The 17,317-nt window shown below is 40.7% G+C and overlaps 1 protein-coding gene across 1 annotated transcript in view; it reads left to right on the forward strand.

The window, feature by feature from the left end:
- The window catches only part of LOC136883510 (uncharacterized), an 80,482-nt gene that overhangs the window by 13,634 nt on the left and 49,531 nt on the right, over positions 1-17,317 (forward strand). Inside the window, exons 4-6 of the mRNA XM_067155865.2 lie at positions 3,298-3,482; positions 14,059-14,132; positions 15,697-15,880. Coding sequence (XP_067011966.1) covers positions 3,298-3,482; positions 14,059-14,132; positions 15,697-15,880 — 443 coding nt within the window. The remainder of the gene's footprint in view (positions 1-3,297; positions 3,483-14,058; positions 14,133-15,696; positions 15,881-17,317) is intronic.

Genomic DNA, 17,317 nt, shown 5'->3' on the forward strand with positions numbered 1-17,317 from the left:
CTCCGGTCTCTGTTCCAACCGTTTCTTCTTCTGTCATCTCTTCTGCCTCAGGAAAGTGACACATCATCTCCAACGTGTCCTTCCCCGCCTGAGTAAACGATCCATCTGGTTTCTCCAATGTCCCCACCTGATTTATATGGGTTACTTTCAAAACCTTCTGGAGCCTTGCTGTTTCAGTGTGTGATTCCACTTTCTCACAGAACAGTCTCCAAGATTTTCTTTTTGCTTTCCATATCTCTAGGTTATACTGAGTGGGTTTCCTATGATATAGACCCACATACCATTTCTAGATGATATTCTATATAACATCCTAACCTCTGTTTTCATTTTGGCTAATTTGTTGTTCCACCACCTTACTTTTGTGGTGTTTTTCATTTCTTTGAGAGGACAGTTGTCATGGAATGAGTTATATAATGGCCTCTTAGTTCCACTGCCTCATCCAATTCTTTCTATCCTCTCACGTTAGTTGGAATTTTTTGAACAGCCTTCCGTAAAACTTCTCTGTAACTATCCCAGTTAGTTCTTTTTGGGTCTCTGTACATCTCAATCCCACATAGTCTTGCATCTATTGCAAATTGGATGTGCTGGTGGTCTGTCAATGATGGTTCCTTCAGCACCTTCCAGTCTTTAATGAAGTTTGCAATATGCGTAGTGCAAGGTGTAATGTCTATTACCTCCCTACAATTTTTATTTATAAATGTAGGCTTGTTTCCTAGGTTTAGTATCGTCAACTCAGTTCCAATAATAAACTCTAGTAAAGACTCGCCTCTTGCATTGCAGTTTGTGCTGCCCCATGCCATGTGGTGTGAATTTGCATCTGCTCCAAGGACTAGGTGTTTGCCTTTCATCTTTGTGTTGCAAATTAGGTTCTCAACTTCTTCTGATGGGGGAAGATTAGTTGAGTCATATGGGAGGTATACAGAGCCTGTGATTATTTCTCTGGGACCTTCCCAATTTCCAAGTTTTACCTAGTCCGCAACTAAGTCCTTTGAACAATGTTCCTGCAACAGAAGGCATTTTAGTTTTCTGCTCACAAGTAAACATGTTCTAGGCATATTCGATATAGTATCGTACATTAGCTTACCTCCATATTCCGCCAGTCCTGCTGCTCTGCCCTTAACTACCCATGGCTCTTGTATAAGAGCCACATCGATAGCCTCAGACTTGAACATCCTTACGAAATCGGCCACAGCTGATTTTTTATGTTGTAGGTTGGCCTGTAGAACGTTAAGTACCATCCTTGCCCATGCTAGATTGTGTTTTTCCCTTAATTACTTGAAATTTGATCTGCCCAAGTCCAAGCTTGGCCTTAAGGCCTCTCTTCTTGAGCTCTTCAAAATCTCTTTCATTAAGGGCCAAAACAATTGTCCTTCCTATGTCATCAGTAGTTGTTGCATTCAGCGCTCTCCTCTCTTTCGTCGGAAGTTTGGTGTCATGCTGATGTATCCTGACAAGCACATCATCAACCTTCCTTCATCTTGTCAAATGGAGGAGAAAACTTGGTGATGACCTTTGTAGTATTCAGCACCTTCTGGCTTCTGCCACCTCCAAATTCTTCCCTTTCCAAGGGTTGCAATTGGCCACTATCTGTTCCAGCCTGCTTTCAGTTTCTGGATTTGCACAGATCAGTACCATTGCCTTACTTTCCAGCCTTGGAGACTCGAGAAAGCCTGGAAGGCATCCGTCCTACAGTGGTTTCATTTGTGCTATCATAGCAGATGAAAGTTCCTTCAGTTTCCCGTCTGGAAAGGTTTTAGGTATTATTGCTACCTTGATTGAAGTTAGTCTTTCTGAAAAGAACATGACCATCTCTTCTTTCTGTTTCTTGGCGGGCAGTTTTGTAGCCGAACTTGATGGCGTACTATTCCCTGACCTTGACCTTTTGGGTGTTGGAGGGATAGCCTCTCGCTGATCCCTGTTCCTTGGCTTCTTCTCCGTCCAAGTTCCAGCTGCTATTTTGGCTTCCTTGGCGTCCTTTCTTTGTAATATGGACTGCTGCGAGGTGGTCTGTTGATATGATATCCGATGCAGAAATCTTCAGTTCTGTCTCTACAGACGTTCCTGGTTTGCTTGTGGTAGCAGTCTGCTGTACTGGAGCTTCTGTTGCCATTTCTTGTTTTGAGTCAGCGACAGCTTGTCCATTTGGGACTTCTGTCTCCATTTTTTCACCTTTGGCTTGCTCCCGGATCTGCTCTACTGGAGCTTCCATGGATTCCCTTGTATTGAAGTTTTTGAAATTGGTTCTTTATAAGCATCCATATTTCAATCAATCAAAGGGTTTTTACCCGTTATAGGGTCCTGAGCGTCGTTCTCACCATCCGTGGTAAGGCACACTGCCAGACATTGTCCTCCCGCAACTCAGGCTCTCCGTAGCAGAGACCACGCCCCTCAGTCGTCCATCCAACGGTCTGCCCCTGGCCGGAACCTAGCCAGGTGTGTTCCCCGTTCAGTAGGCCTACTCACGTGGCTCCACTTGGCATTATCATGATTGAGTTCACAGCCATGACTTTCCCCCAGGTTGGGATCACTCGTCCAGGCTACGTAGAGCAAAGTGATGTGTTGGTTCCAGCACTCTGCAGTGAGCCTTCATCTCAGTCACCAGCCCCACTTCACCTGAACCACTGTATCACCCATGTGGAGGAACCATGGATGCCTGTCTAGCATGTGTGGACGTGGCCTATTTATAGCATAGACTGTAGTTCCTTATACCCCTACTTGACATACCAATTTTCAATAAATTCTGTTTACCCATTTTCTCATGACCCAGCACTTGTATGGACTTCGCAACAAAAATCCAAATTCATGAATATCTCTGTAATTATAACCGGTACGGTAAAAATGTATAAGACATAAATGTTCAGAAATTGAATACTATATAACTTTAGTTATGTATTATTTATCGATAGGACCACGAATAACAAAAATTTCTCTCAGCGTGAATAAAATTATTTATGACCTAGATTGTAGTGACTACAAACCGATTTTCATTAAATTCTCTTAAGCTGTTTTCTTGTGATGTGCGTACATATAGACGGATAGACAGGAATGAGAGAAAATGAAAAGTGCATTTCCTTGTTACTGTAGACACAACCAATACAGAAATACCATTCTTTTTAAATTCTAAGCAATGTACAGACAAAACTCTTTATATATATATATATATATATATATATATATATATGTGTGTGTGTGTGTGTGTGTGTGTGTGTAAACGGTATATAAGCCATACATAGTTATATAAATATATGTTTCATCATACACTAAATAAATCTTCCCATGATATTGTATTTGTTACAGATGAACTGGACAGCTACATGTACCAGACTGTTGGCCACCAAGGGATACAGCTGTACGCAGAAGCCATGGGACTACCGCTGTTCCGCCAGCCTACCAGTGGAGTGGCTGTGCTCCAAGAGCAGGTGTACACACCCACTCCAGAAGATGAAGTAGAGGATCTCTATCAGTTGTTAAAGACCGTTAAAGTAAGCTGTAGGAGTAGTTAGTTGCTTTCTCTAACTTACACTGGTAAGATATGTCTGTATCATCATAATCTTGCAGATATTTTACATTCCTAAGTATTACAAGAATTACATTATATTAAAAAGTTACTTCCAGCCCATTAAGTAGACCGTGGTGGAATCTTGGTATTGTACATACAGACAGAATAGTGTCACACTCCTTGATTAGGCTGCAGCTTGAAGGAACGGAAGGAGAATATTTGTTGTTACTATCATAATTCAGATCATCATTGCGTGGTCATACTCTTTGCCATCACTTGGGTTCATCTGAAACATGTCTTTTCATACTGTTTAGTCTTTCCTGAAAAGAAATAATACCAATAGTTTAATTTTAGAATTGAATATGTTAAAAGTAAATTGGTAATTAACTTTCTTTGTTCATCGTCCTTGTGCATCAAAATAATAATGTCTTTGTATCATGACCCCATTAAATACACTTGTCCATGTTGTATAGACCTCACCCCTTTTAGATCAGGCATGTTAAAAACAAGTTTGGCCATAAAGATCGATTGTTTACCAGGCGGTGTGTCATCTATAATGTAGGTTGTAACTAAGAAATCATGATTCTTTTTTTTTTTCCTTTCCAGAATGTAGAGAAAACTCCTTTTTGTAGGAAATGAAAAAAGAGAAACTATTGCAAATAGAAGGGCTTTTTCTGAACATCTTTTAGATTTATTCCATCAATAAAATATCAACAGCTTAGACATTCCTTCACTTTCAGTGGAAAAAAAGATTGATAATTGATGTTGAGATATTTTAGGAGCAGTGTGATGTCAACCTCGGCACAAACTGAACTTATGCTGCAGATGTTGGTTGCCAAATATGAAATAAATGTGTGGGTACTCCTCAGGAAGCTTTCAGTATTACATGTACCTTCCTCTTGCCATTAAATTTCCCTTTTCCTTCCCTAAGAAAAATACCGAGCTTGATAGCTGCAGTCGCTTTAAGTGCGACCAGTGTCCAGTAATTGAGAGATAGTGGGTTCGAGCCCCACTGTTGGCAGCCCTGAAGATGGTTTTCCGTGGTTTCCAATTTTCACACCAGGCAAATGCCGGGGCTGTACCTTAATTAAGGCCACAGCCGCTTCCTTCCAATTCCTAGGCCTTTCCTGTCCCATCGTCGCCATAAGACCTATCTGTATCGGTGTGACGTAAAGCAAATAGCCCTAAGAAAAATTAGGTGTTCCCTAAATTTGTATTATGTATAAGTGAACAAATTTATAAAGTTTTTAGTTGTATATCTTGTTTCGTTTCTATTAAATGTATGAATTGATATTGTTGCTTAGTTAAATATGCTGCTTTTGGTTTGTGAAATTGATCTGTAGAAGTATGCAAGTAATTTGATATCACTGTCACTTTATGTGAACTGGTACTTGAAATCATTTCCTATCCCATGAAGCAGTTAGTGAGATGAAATACAGAGAGTAAGGGAAGTGAATGCATCATTCACCCTGTCAAGCAGCTGGAAGACGTATTGATCTTTTCACAAATTACAGCAATTATGATAAAAAATTGTATGTGATATAACAATTGAAATATACAGTACAGGGAATGACAAGGAAAATATTAATGATGAAAATGAACGTGTGTTACTACTGACCACAGTCACGGTAGCTGCTAGTCGTACTGTCCGTCATGTTGAAGGCAGCGTACAGCTGCCAGAACAGACAGTGCACACAGTAATACTGAGAAAACCTAATGAACTATGAAACATAGAAGGGAAGTTCATAAGAATTGAAAACACACTCCCGTAATCACGTACTGACCCTAAATCGAGAAAAGTAAATTATTAAGACGAAAGGAGAATGAGGAATGAACAGGTAACTCACTGCTAATGGTTGGCCTACACTAATCTCAGAATTACTGGAACCTGTCACTATCACCGGCTCCTCCTCTACACCTTCCCCACTCTTCACTGTTTGTGTATGGTGCACGTACGTTCACCACAGTTTCGGCTAGCTGAGTTTCTACTTCAGAAACTGTGAAATCCTTTTTTTCTTGCAGCAATATTACTCTTAACATTAGATCAGATCTTCTCAGTGGCATTTAAGTGTCAGTGATAAGGTAGAAGTCTAATAATTTTGAGTCTAATGATATCGTGCCGTTTTGTCCACAACATGCAGCAGCAGTTGTAGGGGGGTGTGATTACCTCAGGGCTTAGCTGCTACCTTGCCACCCAGAAGGTGAAGGTTTGAGTCCCGGTCAATCCTGGGTTGAGATTTTCATCTCAAGAATCACGTGGTGCCAGGAAAGGTATCCGGTCTTAAACCCCCAGCTGAAAAAAGAGAAAAAAAAAAAGAAAGAGCCTGGAAGTCTCCAGTAACCCTAGAAATAACTGGGACAAGCTGAGGAAAGTTTATACACCAGCAAATGTGGTTTATTTTCCTTTCACAAACTACAACAGTTGAACTGTCTGTGTTTCTGCACCCAGCGCCAGTATGTCAGTTCAGAGCTTGGCTGTGGGAATGCTACTCTGTGTGTTAAATATAGCTGTCAGTTGCAACTAGCTGGGCTAGGCAATGACAGGACAAACTTCTAGTGCAGAGGGATCAGTTTCAGAAACCGTAACTAATATGGTAGTGTAGATCATAACATTTTCTTGATGGTGACATTTTTGCTACTTGTATGGTGATCTACTTGCAGTGTGTTGGCAGCATTTAGCAGAAGGTACGATCTCAGTGTTCATTAGCATTGCGTGAAGGGTGTTTATACGTCTTCTGAAATTTAGTTATATTAAATATTTAATACTTCATCCATTAAATATATTTTCATACCTGGTCAATAGTTTTTGAGCTCGTCATGGTTGATTATCTCCACAATGAAGGAAATATGAAGACATTTTTTATCCAAATCATGGGGTATGAAAGGAGAGTCTAGTGGACTGTTATTTTTTATTATGAGGATGTTCGTCTCCTCTTGTCATAAATGGACTTCCAAATTTCATGTAATATAACATCCCTTTGGTTACGATCTTGAAGTTGAGACGATTAGTCCTATAAAGGGACTGGCATGCATAGCGGTTGAATTCATTAAATCATTGTCCAGGAAAAGTGAGAAAAGAGAATGAATCGGTTTTAGTTTTTTATCTGAAATTTCCTGTAAATGAAGCTACAGTTGGTAAAATGTAACCTGTTCATTCAGCTGACATATTTTCACTTTCACCATCACACCTCAGGGGATTTACTTTCTGTCAGTCGGTGTACTACCTTCGGTTCAGAGAGTTATAACTAGAGCCCTGCACGGATATACAAAATATTATCCGCATCTGCATTTGCAAACAGTTATCCATGGGTATTGTAAATATTGAAATATATTACACCCAAGGTATTGAAACGGGTAGATCTGTTAACATTATATAACAGGCCAGACCCCATTACACTCATAAGTTTATGAGGGATTTCCTCTACCAACCTTTTAAAAAAAAAATGTAAATTAAATATTTATTCCACCTTTTCGATACCATAAATTTATTGCCTTAAGCAATTTTTTTCAGTTAGTGGTACATGTTTTGTTTTTATACAAACATCATCAGCTACACTTAGGTGAAAACAGTAGAAACATACTAAGATATAGCTTTTCTAAAATTGTCCTAAAACATTCATAAAAACCTTTGGAGGGGTTCGGTTGTGGGAGAATTAATCATATTAGTATCTACCAACTTTAAGTGCCTTTTTATAAAAACTGTGACAGCTTGTCATACTGTTCATCAAAAAGGTCTTTGTGAAAACGTATGTTCTGTAATTACTACCAATTAAAGCATTATATATATTTGTTCTTGCCGCATTGTGTTGTTGAGAATTTCTTGAATGAATCCTTAAAATGAGTTACTTGTGGTGTTTCTTTATTTGGTGGTGTTTATTGTTTTAAGAGGAAGTACCACTAGGCAACCATCCTCTACAAGCACACAAGTATGAAGGATGAGTTTTCTACCTAATCAATACTTTATTTTACAAAATGTTTAGAATTATTTACATTAAAACAGTACTGGTTTCGACCTGTAAATGGTACAATGAAGCGCTTTGGCATGCTGGAGTCCCATGAATGCCACATATTCCAAAGATTGTATAGCTGAGGTTAAAAATAAGGTATAGTTCCTAGAGAATAAATGGTCACTGTGGTTTTGGTGTCAAGTTCAAATATCTATGCAGTATGCCAGCATTATGTCCAACTCTTGTATACATAGAATCAAAGTGCATTGTTGGGCCGCAATTTTGCGTTCAGTTGATTGAGGTTGTGTAGTTTGTTTAACAGGTGCTATGTTCATTCTTAGTCTATGTTGTTGCTGATACATGCTAGTTTTCAGGATCTTTGTTGAGGCATATCATGCTATGTATGACATATTGAAATTAAAGAAAGTAGGTTGATAGAACTCTCTTCATTCTTGCATTTATGCTCAGGTAAATAAAAAAAATCTGAGAAAGAAAAAGAAAGTAGGAATTAGGATAACTGATAGAGAGTGCCTGCTAAATGGTTTATGTGCTATAGAGTGTGTGTTACTTATGTGTGGGCTGCATATGGCCTTAAATATAGTCGGGAGTGTGCTGTGTACGTCATGTGGTTTCGTAGTGTTCAGATTGAGAGGTGGTGGGGAGGGGGAAGCAGCCTCTGGAGGGAGTGGGGTGTGTCTTTTGGGTTGTGTGTGGGTTTGTGTCTGTTGATTCTTTTTAAATATGTGTCTTTTAGAATGGGAATGGCTGTGTTGAAGAGAATATTTGTTTTATCTGTGATTTCATTTAAGTTGAGGTTGGGATTAGCGTATTGGTCCATATTGATATAAAAATCTTCCATTATATTGAGCACTGGGCCTGTGGGGTTCATATTTAAAATTTACGTGTCATTCTCGATATTAGTGAACTTATGCTTGTGTTCCTCGACATGTTGCCCTATGGATGAAAAGCGATTGTATTTAGTGGCATTGATATGTTTGTTGTAGCGAATAGAAAAACATCTGCCGGTGCACCCGATGTAGCTGGTTTCACAGTCGTTGCATTTATGCGGTACACTCCTGAGTGGCTGTATTTGTTGTTTTCATTGACAGATTTAGTAAAATGGTTCTGTAGCTATTCTTAGATTGTGTCTTTTGAAAATATTAGTTATGAGGTGGATGCAGGTGTTGTTAAAGGTAAAAAGTGCGTAATGTTGGCAACAGCATAGATATTTGAATGAGACTCCAACAAGTCAAAGCCCTATAATTGTACCATATGTATACATCTTAACATTAGTATTATATTAGAATAAGGCATTCTTGTTTAATTAGTGTTTAGTAATGTTTTATTGTGTACAATCACTATTAAGCAGGTTCACCAACAGCTGATGATGGCCTATTTACAGGTCGAAACCGGTACTGTTTTAATGTAAATAATTCTAAACATTTTGTAAAATAAAATATTGATTAGATGGAAAACTCATCCTTCATACTTCTGTGCTTAAAATACGGATAATGAAGCTGATAGATTATAATAACCATCCTCTATATTCAATAACACTAATCGGACAGAAAAAAATGGAAGGGATTCGAAACTTCGAAAAATGAAGGTATCATTCAAAGAAAGACAAGGGTCACAAAAGGTATGAAAATGAAAGACTCGCTAGGCTCCCATATGTAATACCGTTGGTGTTAGAAAAGAACAAGACTTGGCCAAGGGAGGTCAGATAGGATAGATGAAAGTGAGGAGTCTGGCACAAGTAAGTAGAAAGAGTGCCAGGACTCAGCTAAGGTTGCCGTATTTGCCAACCCACGCTCCCAGAGCTCCTGAGGCCCCTTTTAGTCTCCTCTTACGACAGGCACGGAATACTGTTGCTGTTATTCTACCCCCCACACACACACACGCACGCACGGGAAAATAAATTTAAAGAGATGCTGGTTGTGAAGAGACTTCAGATTGCCAGGTAGGATATTGAAAACTGCAGCAGGCAAACTACAGTATTTCAAATACTTCAGCGTAGTATACAGTATAATATATATGTGTTGAATCAAGTCAGAAAGAAAGGTGAAACTTGAAGAAAAAATGGCAGTCCACTGTGGAAAGTGGGAGCATCAGAAAGAGGAGAAAACTTAAAAGGACAACTGACGGTACACTTAACTACAGCTTTCTCCAATAGGTGGCTAAGAGGCACCCATAAGGTTCTGTATGAACTGCATGCCTTGTTTATCTACTTCGATATTAAAAGGACAAGAATGATTTTTTATTGGAAACTACACAGGCGGGGAAACAAATCCAAAGACCAAGAAGGTGTTGTGCTAGATTAATGAACGTTGGTATCCATGTTTATATATCTGAGAGATGACGTTGATTTAAATTTCCCACAAATTGCATTAGCTTGGTGCTAGTAGCGGCCTCATGACGTTGCACACCAGGTTTGCTTTAAGTATTGTGCAAGAGCGTTAGTTACCTGTGAAATTGGGCGCAGTGACTGTAAGTGGATCAAGATTGCCTTTACGACGACGAAGAGGCCAGTATCAACAGCTCACTGCGGTTGAAACGAGTCCATATAATAGGACTACTGAAGGTGGGTTTTCCTTCCACGCTATTGTAGAACTCTTGTCTGGAATGTCTCCACTGTGCATGCGTGCTGGCAGCAGTGGCACGAGAAAGTACGCTCGCAGGAATCCTGGGCTCCGGGCGTCCCCGTGGCGCCACCAAGAGGGAGGACCGCCGTATTCGGTGTATGGCTGTGGTGCAGTGGACTGCGCCTGCCATAGCAGTTCAAGCGGCAGTTGGCACCATGGTGATGCAACAAACTGTTCTACATCGGTTACTTGAAGGACAGCTCCAAGCCAGACGCCCTGCGGTGTGCATTCCACTTACCCCAAACCACTCCCATCTGCAATTTCAGTGGTGTTAAGTGAGAGCTCATCGGAGGATGGAGTGGAGGTCCGTTGTGTTTTCCGATAAAAGCCGGTTCTGCCTTGGTGCCAGTGATGGCCATTTGTTGATTAGGAGGCCATGTGAGCGCCTGCATGCCACCTGTCTGCAGCATCGACACACTGGACTACACCGGGAATTCTGCTCTCGGGAGCAATTTCCTATGACAGCAGGAACACTCTCGTGGACATCTCACGCACCCTGACTGCAGATTTGTACATCCGTCTGGTGATTTAACCTGTTGTGGTGCCATTCATGAACAGCATTCTCGGGGGTGGTTGTTTTCTAACAGGATAATGCACATCGCTATGGCACTGTTGTAACCCAACATGCTCTACAGAGTGTCAACATGTTGCCTTGGCCTGCTCAATCCCCCGATCTGTACCCAATTGAGCACATATGGGACATCATTGGACGACAACTCCAGCGTCATCCTCAAATGCATTAACCGTCGCTGTATTGACCGACCAAGTGCAACAGGCATGGAACTCAAGCTGACATCTGGCACCTGTACGACACAATGCAAGCACGTTTGCATGCCTGCATTCAACAGTCAGGCGATTACACTGGTTATTAATGGACCAGCATGGTACATTTGTAAGGGCTTTTCTTGTGCGGATATTAACCTGTAGTCTTGTACCTTTAATCAATTAAATATGTTACCTCGACGGATATATTGCCAACATTTCTGTATTCTACATTCCTAATTTCATGATGTTTGGATTTATTTTTTTCCGCCAGTGTATAACATAAAAACACGTATTGAGGACTACTTTTTATAGGTATTTATATTACAGACTATAAATCTCGTGTTAGATCTGTCTTGACGGTAGAACTTCTTACATATTATACAAAATTGTGTTGGTTATTCTCCTAGTCAATACTCAGTATTACATCCATTTCATTTTCAATATCTTACCTGGCATTCTCAAGTCTCTTCCTATTTCATCTTATTTGCATGTAATATTGAATATTGACTAGGGGGATAATCAACACAATTTTGTACAATTTGTAAGAAGGTTTATACATCATTGCAGACTATTTTGTAGAGCCTTTTATGCTCAATAGTTCATCCAGACATATTTGGGATCTGTTATTAACAGTTTAGGCATTGTAAGCCAAGGAGTTCTCAAACGGCCTTCCGTCTTTTAAAAAACCGCCACTGATCAGCTCTCTTTTGTCTTAGATTAATACTTCATATCATTGGTGGCTCATGGTGAATTATGTTGGTTGTTCTGCTCTGTGATGCCCAGTCCATTGCATTAAGTGTAACAGGCAAATATAAATTTGTATTGCATACAGGAAGTGCCAACCAAACTCGTGTGCATTCATCCCCCCACCGGGCAGAAACGCCTTACTCCATGTCCTATCGGCTTTGAAGTTCTTGAAAATGTACAGAAAAGATACAGGTAAACATAGTAATCAATCTATAAGACCCCGATTTGGAGGGACATCGACGATATAAATAACTGACTTGTAAAAAAAAAAAAGTTAAAGAGTTACAAAAAGAAAAGCCTTTTTTCCACACAAATACGCCAGTCATCCTTGCGATGCATGCAGTTCATACAGAACCTTACAGGCGACCCTCGGAGAAAGCTGTAGTTAAGTGTGCTAATGTTCTGTCATTCACAGATCCAAACAAGGTTTGCCATATCACCAGTATCTGAATGGGCACCGATCTCTGACTCGATAACAACACTCGGTGTTGTATCGCTTATCGCTGTATATTATACACTATGTGATCAGAAGTATCTGGACACACCCAAAAACATACGTTTTTCATCTTAGGTGCATTGTGCTGCCACCTACTGCCAGGTATTCCATATCAGCGACCTCAGTAGTCCTTAGACATCGTGAGAGAGCAGAATGGGGCGCTCTGCGAAACTCACGGACTTCGAACGTGGTCATGTGATTAGGTGTCACTGGTATCAGAAGTCTGTACGCGAGATTTCCACACTCCTAAACTTCCCTAGGTCCACTGTTTCTGATGTGATAGTGAAACGGAAACGTGAAGGGACGCGTACAGCACGAAAGCGTACAGGCCGACCTCGTCTGTTGACTGACAGAGACCCCCGACAGTTGAAGAGGGTCGTAAAGTGTGTAATTGGCAGGCATCTATCCAGACCATCACACAGGAATTCCAAACTGCATCAGGATCCACTCCAAGTACTATGACAGTTCGTGGGGAGGTGAGTAAACTTGGATTTCATGGTCGAGCGGCTGCCCATAAGCCACACATCATGCAGGTCAATGCCAAACGATGCTTCGCTTGGTGTAAGCAGCGTAAACATTGGACGATTGAACAGTGGAAAAACGTTACGTGGCGTGCCGAATCACAGTATACAATGTGTCGATCCAATGGCAGATTGTGGGTATGGCAAATGCCCGGTGAACGTCATCTGCCAGTATTACATCCATTTCATTTTCAATATCTTACCTGGCATTCTCAAGTCTCTTCCTATTTCATCTTAATTGCATGTAATATTGAATATTGTGTGTGTAGTGCCAACAGTAAAATTTGGAGGTGGTGGTGTTATGGTGTAGTCATGCTTTTCATGGAGGGGGCTTGCACCCTGTGTTGTTTTGTGTGGCACTATCACGGCACAGGCCTACATTGATGTTTTAAGCACCTTCTTGCTTCCCACTGTCGAAGAGCACTTCAGGGATGGTGATTGCATCTTTCAACACGATCGAGCACCTGTTCATAACACACGGCCTCTGGGGGAGTGGTTGCACGACAATAACATCCCTGTCATGGACTGGCCTGCACAGAGTTCCGACCTGAATCCTGTAGAAAACTTTTGGGATTTTTTTGAACGCCGACTTTGTGCCAGGCCTCACCGACCAACATTGCTACCTCTCCTCAGTGCAGCGCTCCGTGAAGAATGGGCTGCCATTCCCCAAGCAACCTTCCAGCACCTGATTGAACGTATACCTGCGAGACTGGAAGCTGTCATCAAGGCTAAGGGTGGGCCAACACCATATTGAATTCCAGCATTACCGATGAAGGGCGCCACGAACTTGTACGTCATGTTCAGCCAGGTGTCCGGATACTTTTGATCACATAGTGTATCTTTCATTCTGATGGTTCTGCATATCGTATTATGGAGAGCCGGGCTGAGTGGCTCAGACCGTTAAGGTGCTGGCCTTCTGACCCCAACTTGGCAGGTTCGAACCTGGCTCAGTCCAATGGTATTTGAAGGTGCTCAAATACGTCAGCCTCGTGTCAGTAGATTTACTGGCACGTAAAAGAAGTCATGCGGGACTAAATTCCGGCACCTCGGCGTCTCCGAAAACCATAAAAGAGTAGTTAGTGGGACGTAAAGCAAATAACATTACTATTATTAATATTATAGAGGCGCGTCTGCTTCATATACATAAGCCTTCCTTGATAAATGCTCTATACTATGGTGAAAACGGTATCAGAATCTGTTTGGTTGTTACCAAGAATAGTCTGCACAAACAGACACCTACCAGGGACTTTGTTTTGTGATGTGTATAGATTGTGGTACTGAGATCATCCTTCAGCTGAGCTGTACCAACACACTGTTTAAGCTTGTTCATTGTTACCGATATTTCTCTAGATTCTAGTTACAGGTAGCTCTTCTTGCTGATAGCATTTAGTGAATTTGTTACATTGAACATTTATAAAGGACTAATTTTACATATTAATAGGAAGAAGTTGATGTTGAAGCGGTTGCTGTCGGAGCCATATTGTCAGATTATCAGCGAATCCGAGTTGAGAATGTGTAAGTATCCTATCTCAGTTATTGCGCTCTCATTTCTAGGGAAATAGAAAAACTTGGTAAGTAGGTACTTGTCATAGTTCACACGGTGTGTTCATTTCGAGACATTATGGAGTTTTTTTTAAAAATAAATTGTAAATGCCATGGAAATTGTAGTAAATTGCTTGGCTCAAAGAAGTGTCTCAGCTGTCATACAATACATGTTCAGGCTGTTGTTTATTCAAGGAACTGCGCAAATCTTAGGTCTTCAACCCGTCCTGGCATTTCAGCAGTGCATTGTAGAAGGACCCTGATACTACCACTCAGCCTCATGGTCCTACAGTCTGAAGGGCCTTGCCTACCAAGCGACCGCTGCTCAGTTCGATGGCCTGTAGATTACAGGGTGATGGGTGGTCAGCACCACAAATCTCCTTGGCCATTAATCTTGAGCTATAATAATATTGCCATAGCTTCAACAGCACCTCTTTGGCTGCTGTGGACCATAACCAATGTAGTCTGCAAAATGTCCAAATTTTTCCTTACACCTGACAGTTTGTTCTGTTATTTTCACTGTTATCATCAGCTTCCTCACCTTCCTGTTGTTCCTGTTGTGCCTGGTCCATTATTTTATCCTCAGCCAGGATCTGGCAGCCACTCCATTCAGCCGTGAACATCCTACATGACTGTAGCTTCGAATGCACTCTGAAAATCAACATTATACAATACAGTGAATTGGCTTGGCACAAACATAAAGCCTGGTGTAATATCGCAGTAACTTTCCTTCCCCTCAATTCTGCTATTAGTTCTAGCAGGATTATCATTATCTTCACGCACTGTTTTGTCATCTCTGTAACGGCTGCCTTCAGAACCACTGTCTAAAACACTATCCACACAATAGTATTAACCCACTGTCAATATGACAGTGGAGAAAGATACCATAAAGGCACTGTTGTTTCTCAACCAAGACTTAGATTGCAGAATTTCCAAAAGTTTTAAGCTCAAGTCAGAATGCATACAAGAGATATCTGTGAGTGTGGATTTGAACTAAATGTAACTTATACTAGTGTGGTCGTCTGACGAGAAGGCGCGTGCATGCACCTCTCAAGTCCTGCTCTGTCCACGATGACTCTTGCTGCTGTGAAGTGCAGTTGTGCCCACGTTTCACATTTACTGTGTGTACTGCATACTGAAAGGTTTGATAATGAACATGCAGTGATTCAGAGAGCTCGCATTGTCTGTATCTGTTACACGTGCCATACCTACAAGCCGTTAGACGCAGATAGAGCTCGCCCCAGCTGGTCAAGTGACATGATTGAGTGAAGAACAATTGTAAAGAGGCAGGTTGCGGGAAAGTTAATCATTCAACTACAAGGTCTATGGTATGAACCCAGAAGACTCCATAATGTCTGGAATTGTGGACCTTAATCAAAATCCATTATGTGTTGTTTAGCTTTCTTCGCTGAACTGACTTTTACTTGTACTATAAACGCGGTGAGTTGTACATTCAACATACTTACTGTAGCTGTATTTAGCGTGGCACTCTGACAGTTGGGTTACTTCAGGAAGACTGTTTATTATTTGATTCAAGATGTTCTCGTCTTGGCCTAATTGCATTGGCTTACTTATGGCGTCGGGACCAAGAAGACTTGCTACAGGAGATGATTGATTGCAAAGTTAATGCGATTGTTATCAAGGTGGCAGCCCTGGGACTCAGTCCTTCCAAACACCTCGGCATTACCCTTGCAGAACTTCAGCCGCACATCGTCAAAATGGTAAACTAATTTCTGCTTAATTCTTTAGTTGTATCCTGTGTGAAATGGAAATAAGTTATTATATCACAATTCATAACTGCTTTAATGCAAAACAGAAACATTATAAAATCTTTGGCTGTGCTATGCAATCTGATTTGTATTCAAGTAAAAATGAATTGTTTTTTGCATGTTGTGATAGTTGTTAAGTGTGCATGACTCAAGAGATGTGTATTGTTATAAGATGTTTACTGACCTGTGTTAGTGTTCTTGTCTTCAAGTAACACTCAAAACTTACGTTGTTCTCTTAGGTTTGTTGTCAGTCCTTTTTTTAGGTACACTTTGGTTGAGGTAAACAGGTTTCATTTGTCTTGACAGTGAGAGAGAATCGTGTCATTTGGTTGAAGGTTGTCAAATGCCAGGTCGTGAGTCGCAGATACTGTTAAGCTTTCCTTCCAGTTCAGAATGATTTTCTGTTTTTCTGAATACTAGATTCTTTACCTGTGGTGACCAGAATTGCATCTTTTGAGTTTTGTAAAAAATCGTTTATAGGAACACAAAGCAAGATCTTTGCAACAACAAAGCCACTTCACTACCCTGACCAAAATTAACAGAACTTGGAAATAAAAAATTTCAAACCTGTATTAAGTACATTAGAGGTTGTCATTCCACAGTCAGCTGACGGTAGGAAACTGAAATTACAGCTCTACACATACTGCTAAGTGCCGGATATAAACTGTTCATGTGGGCTGCATTTAAAAGACACGTATGTGGTCTTGTGAACTTTCTTACAGACACAGTTTGGAGATATCAGGCAGTGATAAGCTCTTCCTGTACCTGGTTCAGGGTTTCTTCTCGTAACAAATATAAAAAACTGTTATTGTGGGTATAGAGATGTGGCCTCTGGATCTTTGCTCTACAATTCTTACCTATTGTAGGATGCTAATTAGTTTATTAATAATATCATCTATTCAGTACATTAAAATTTTAATCAACTAGGAATTTATCATTATTACCATATGAATGTGAGACATGTTTCGCCTTTCATAGAAGGAATCTTCAGGCACTGTACCTCCTCAAGGTTAAATCAGGTACCTGATTTATATTTAAATTATAATTAATTAATTACTTGCTTACTGGTCGGCGCTACAGTCCTCTTAGGTCCTTGGCCTCCTTTATCACCTGCCTCCATTAATCTCGGTCCTCAGCTTTTCTTCTCCAAAGTTTAACTCCTAACTTTCTAAGGTCATCCTCAACATCATCAATCCATCTTTTCCTGGGTCTTCTTCTCCTCCTTCCATCGAGTTTTCCTGTAAACACCTTTTTAACTGTGCAGGTTTCTGCCATTCTCTGAACATGACCTGCCCACCTAATTCTTCCCTGCTTAATTTTAGTAACAATATCTGGCTGGCCAAACAGTCCTTGCAATTCTACATTTGTCCTCATTCTCCACCCATCCTG

The sequence above is a fragment of the Anabrus simplex genome, chromosome 11 (assembly GCF_040414725.1).
Source record: "Anabrus simplex isolate iqAnaSimp1 chromosome 11, ASM4041472v1, whole genome shotgun sequence".
In the NCBI taxonomy this organism is placed as follows: domain Eukaryota; kingdom Metazoa; phylum Arthropoda; class Insecta; order Orthoptera; family Tettigoniidae; genus Anabrus; species Anabrus simplex.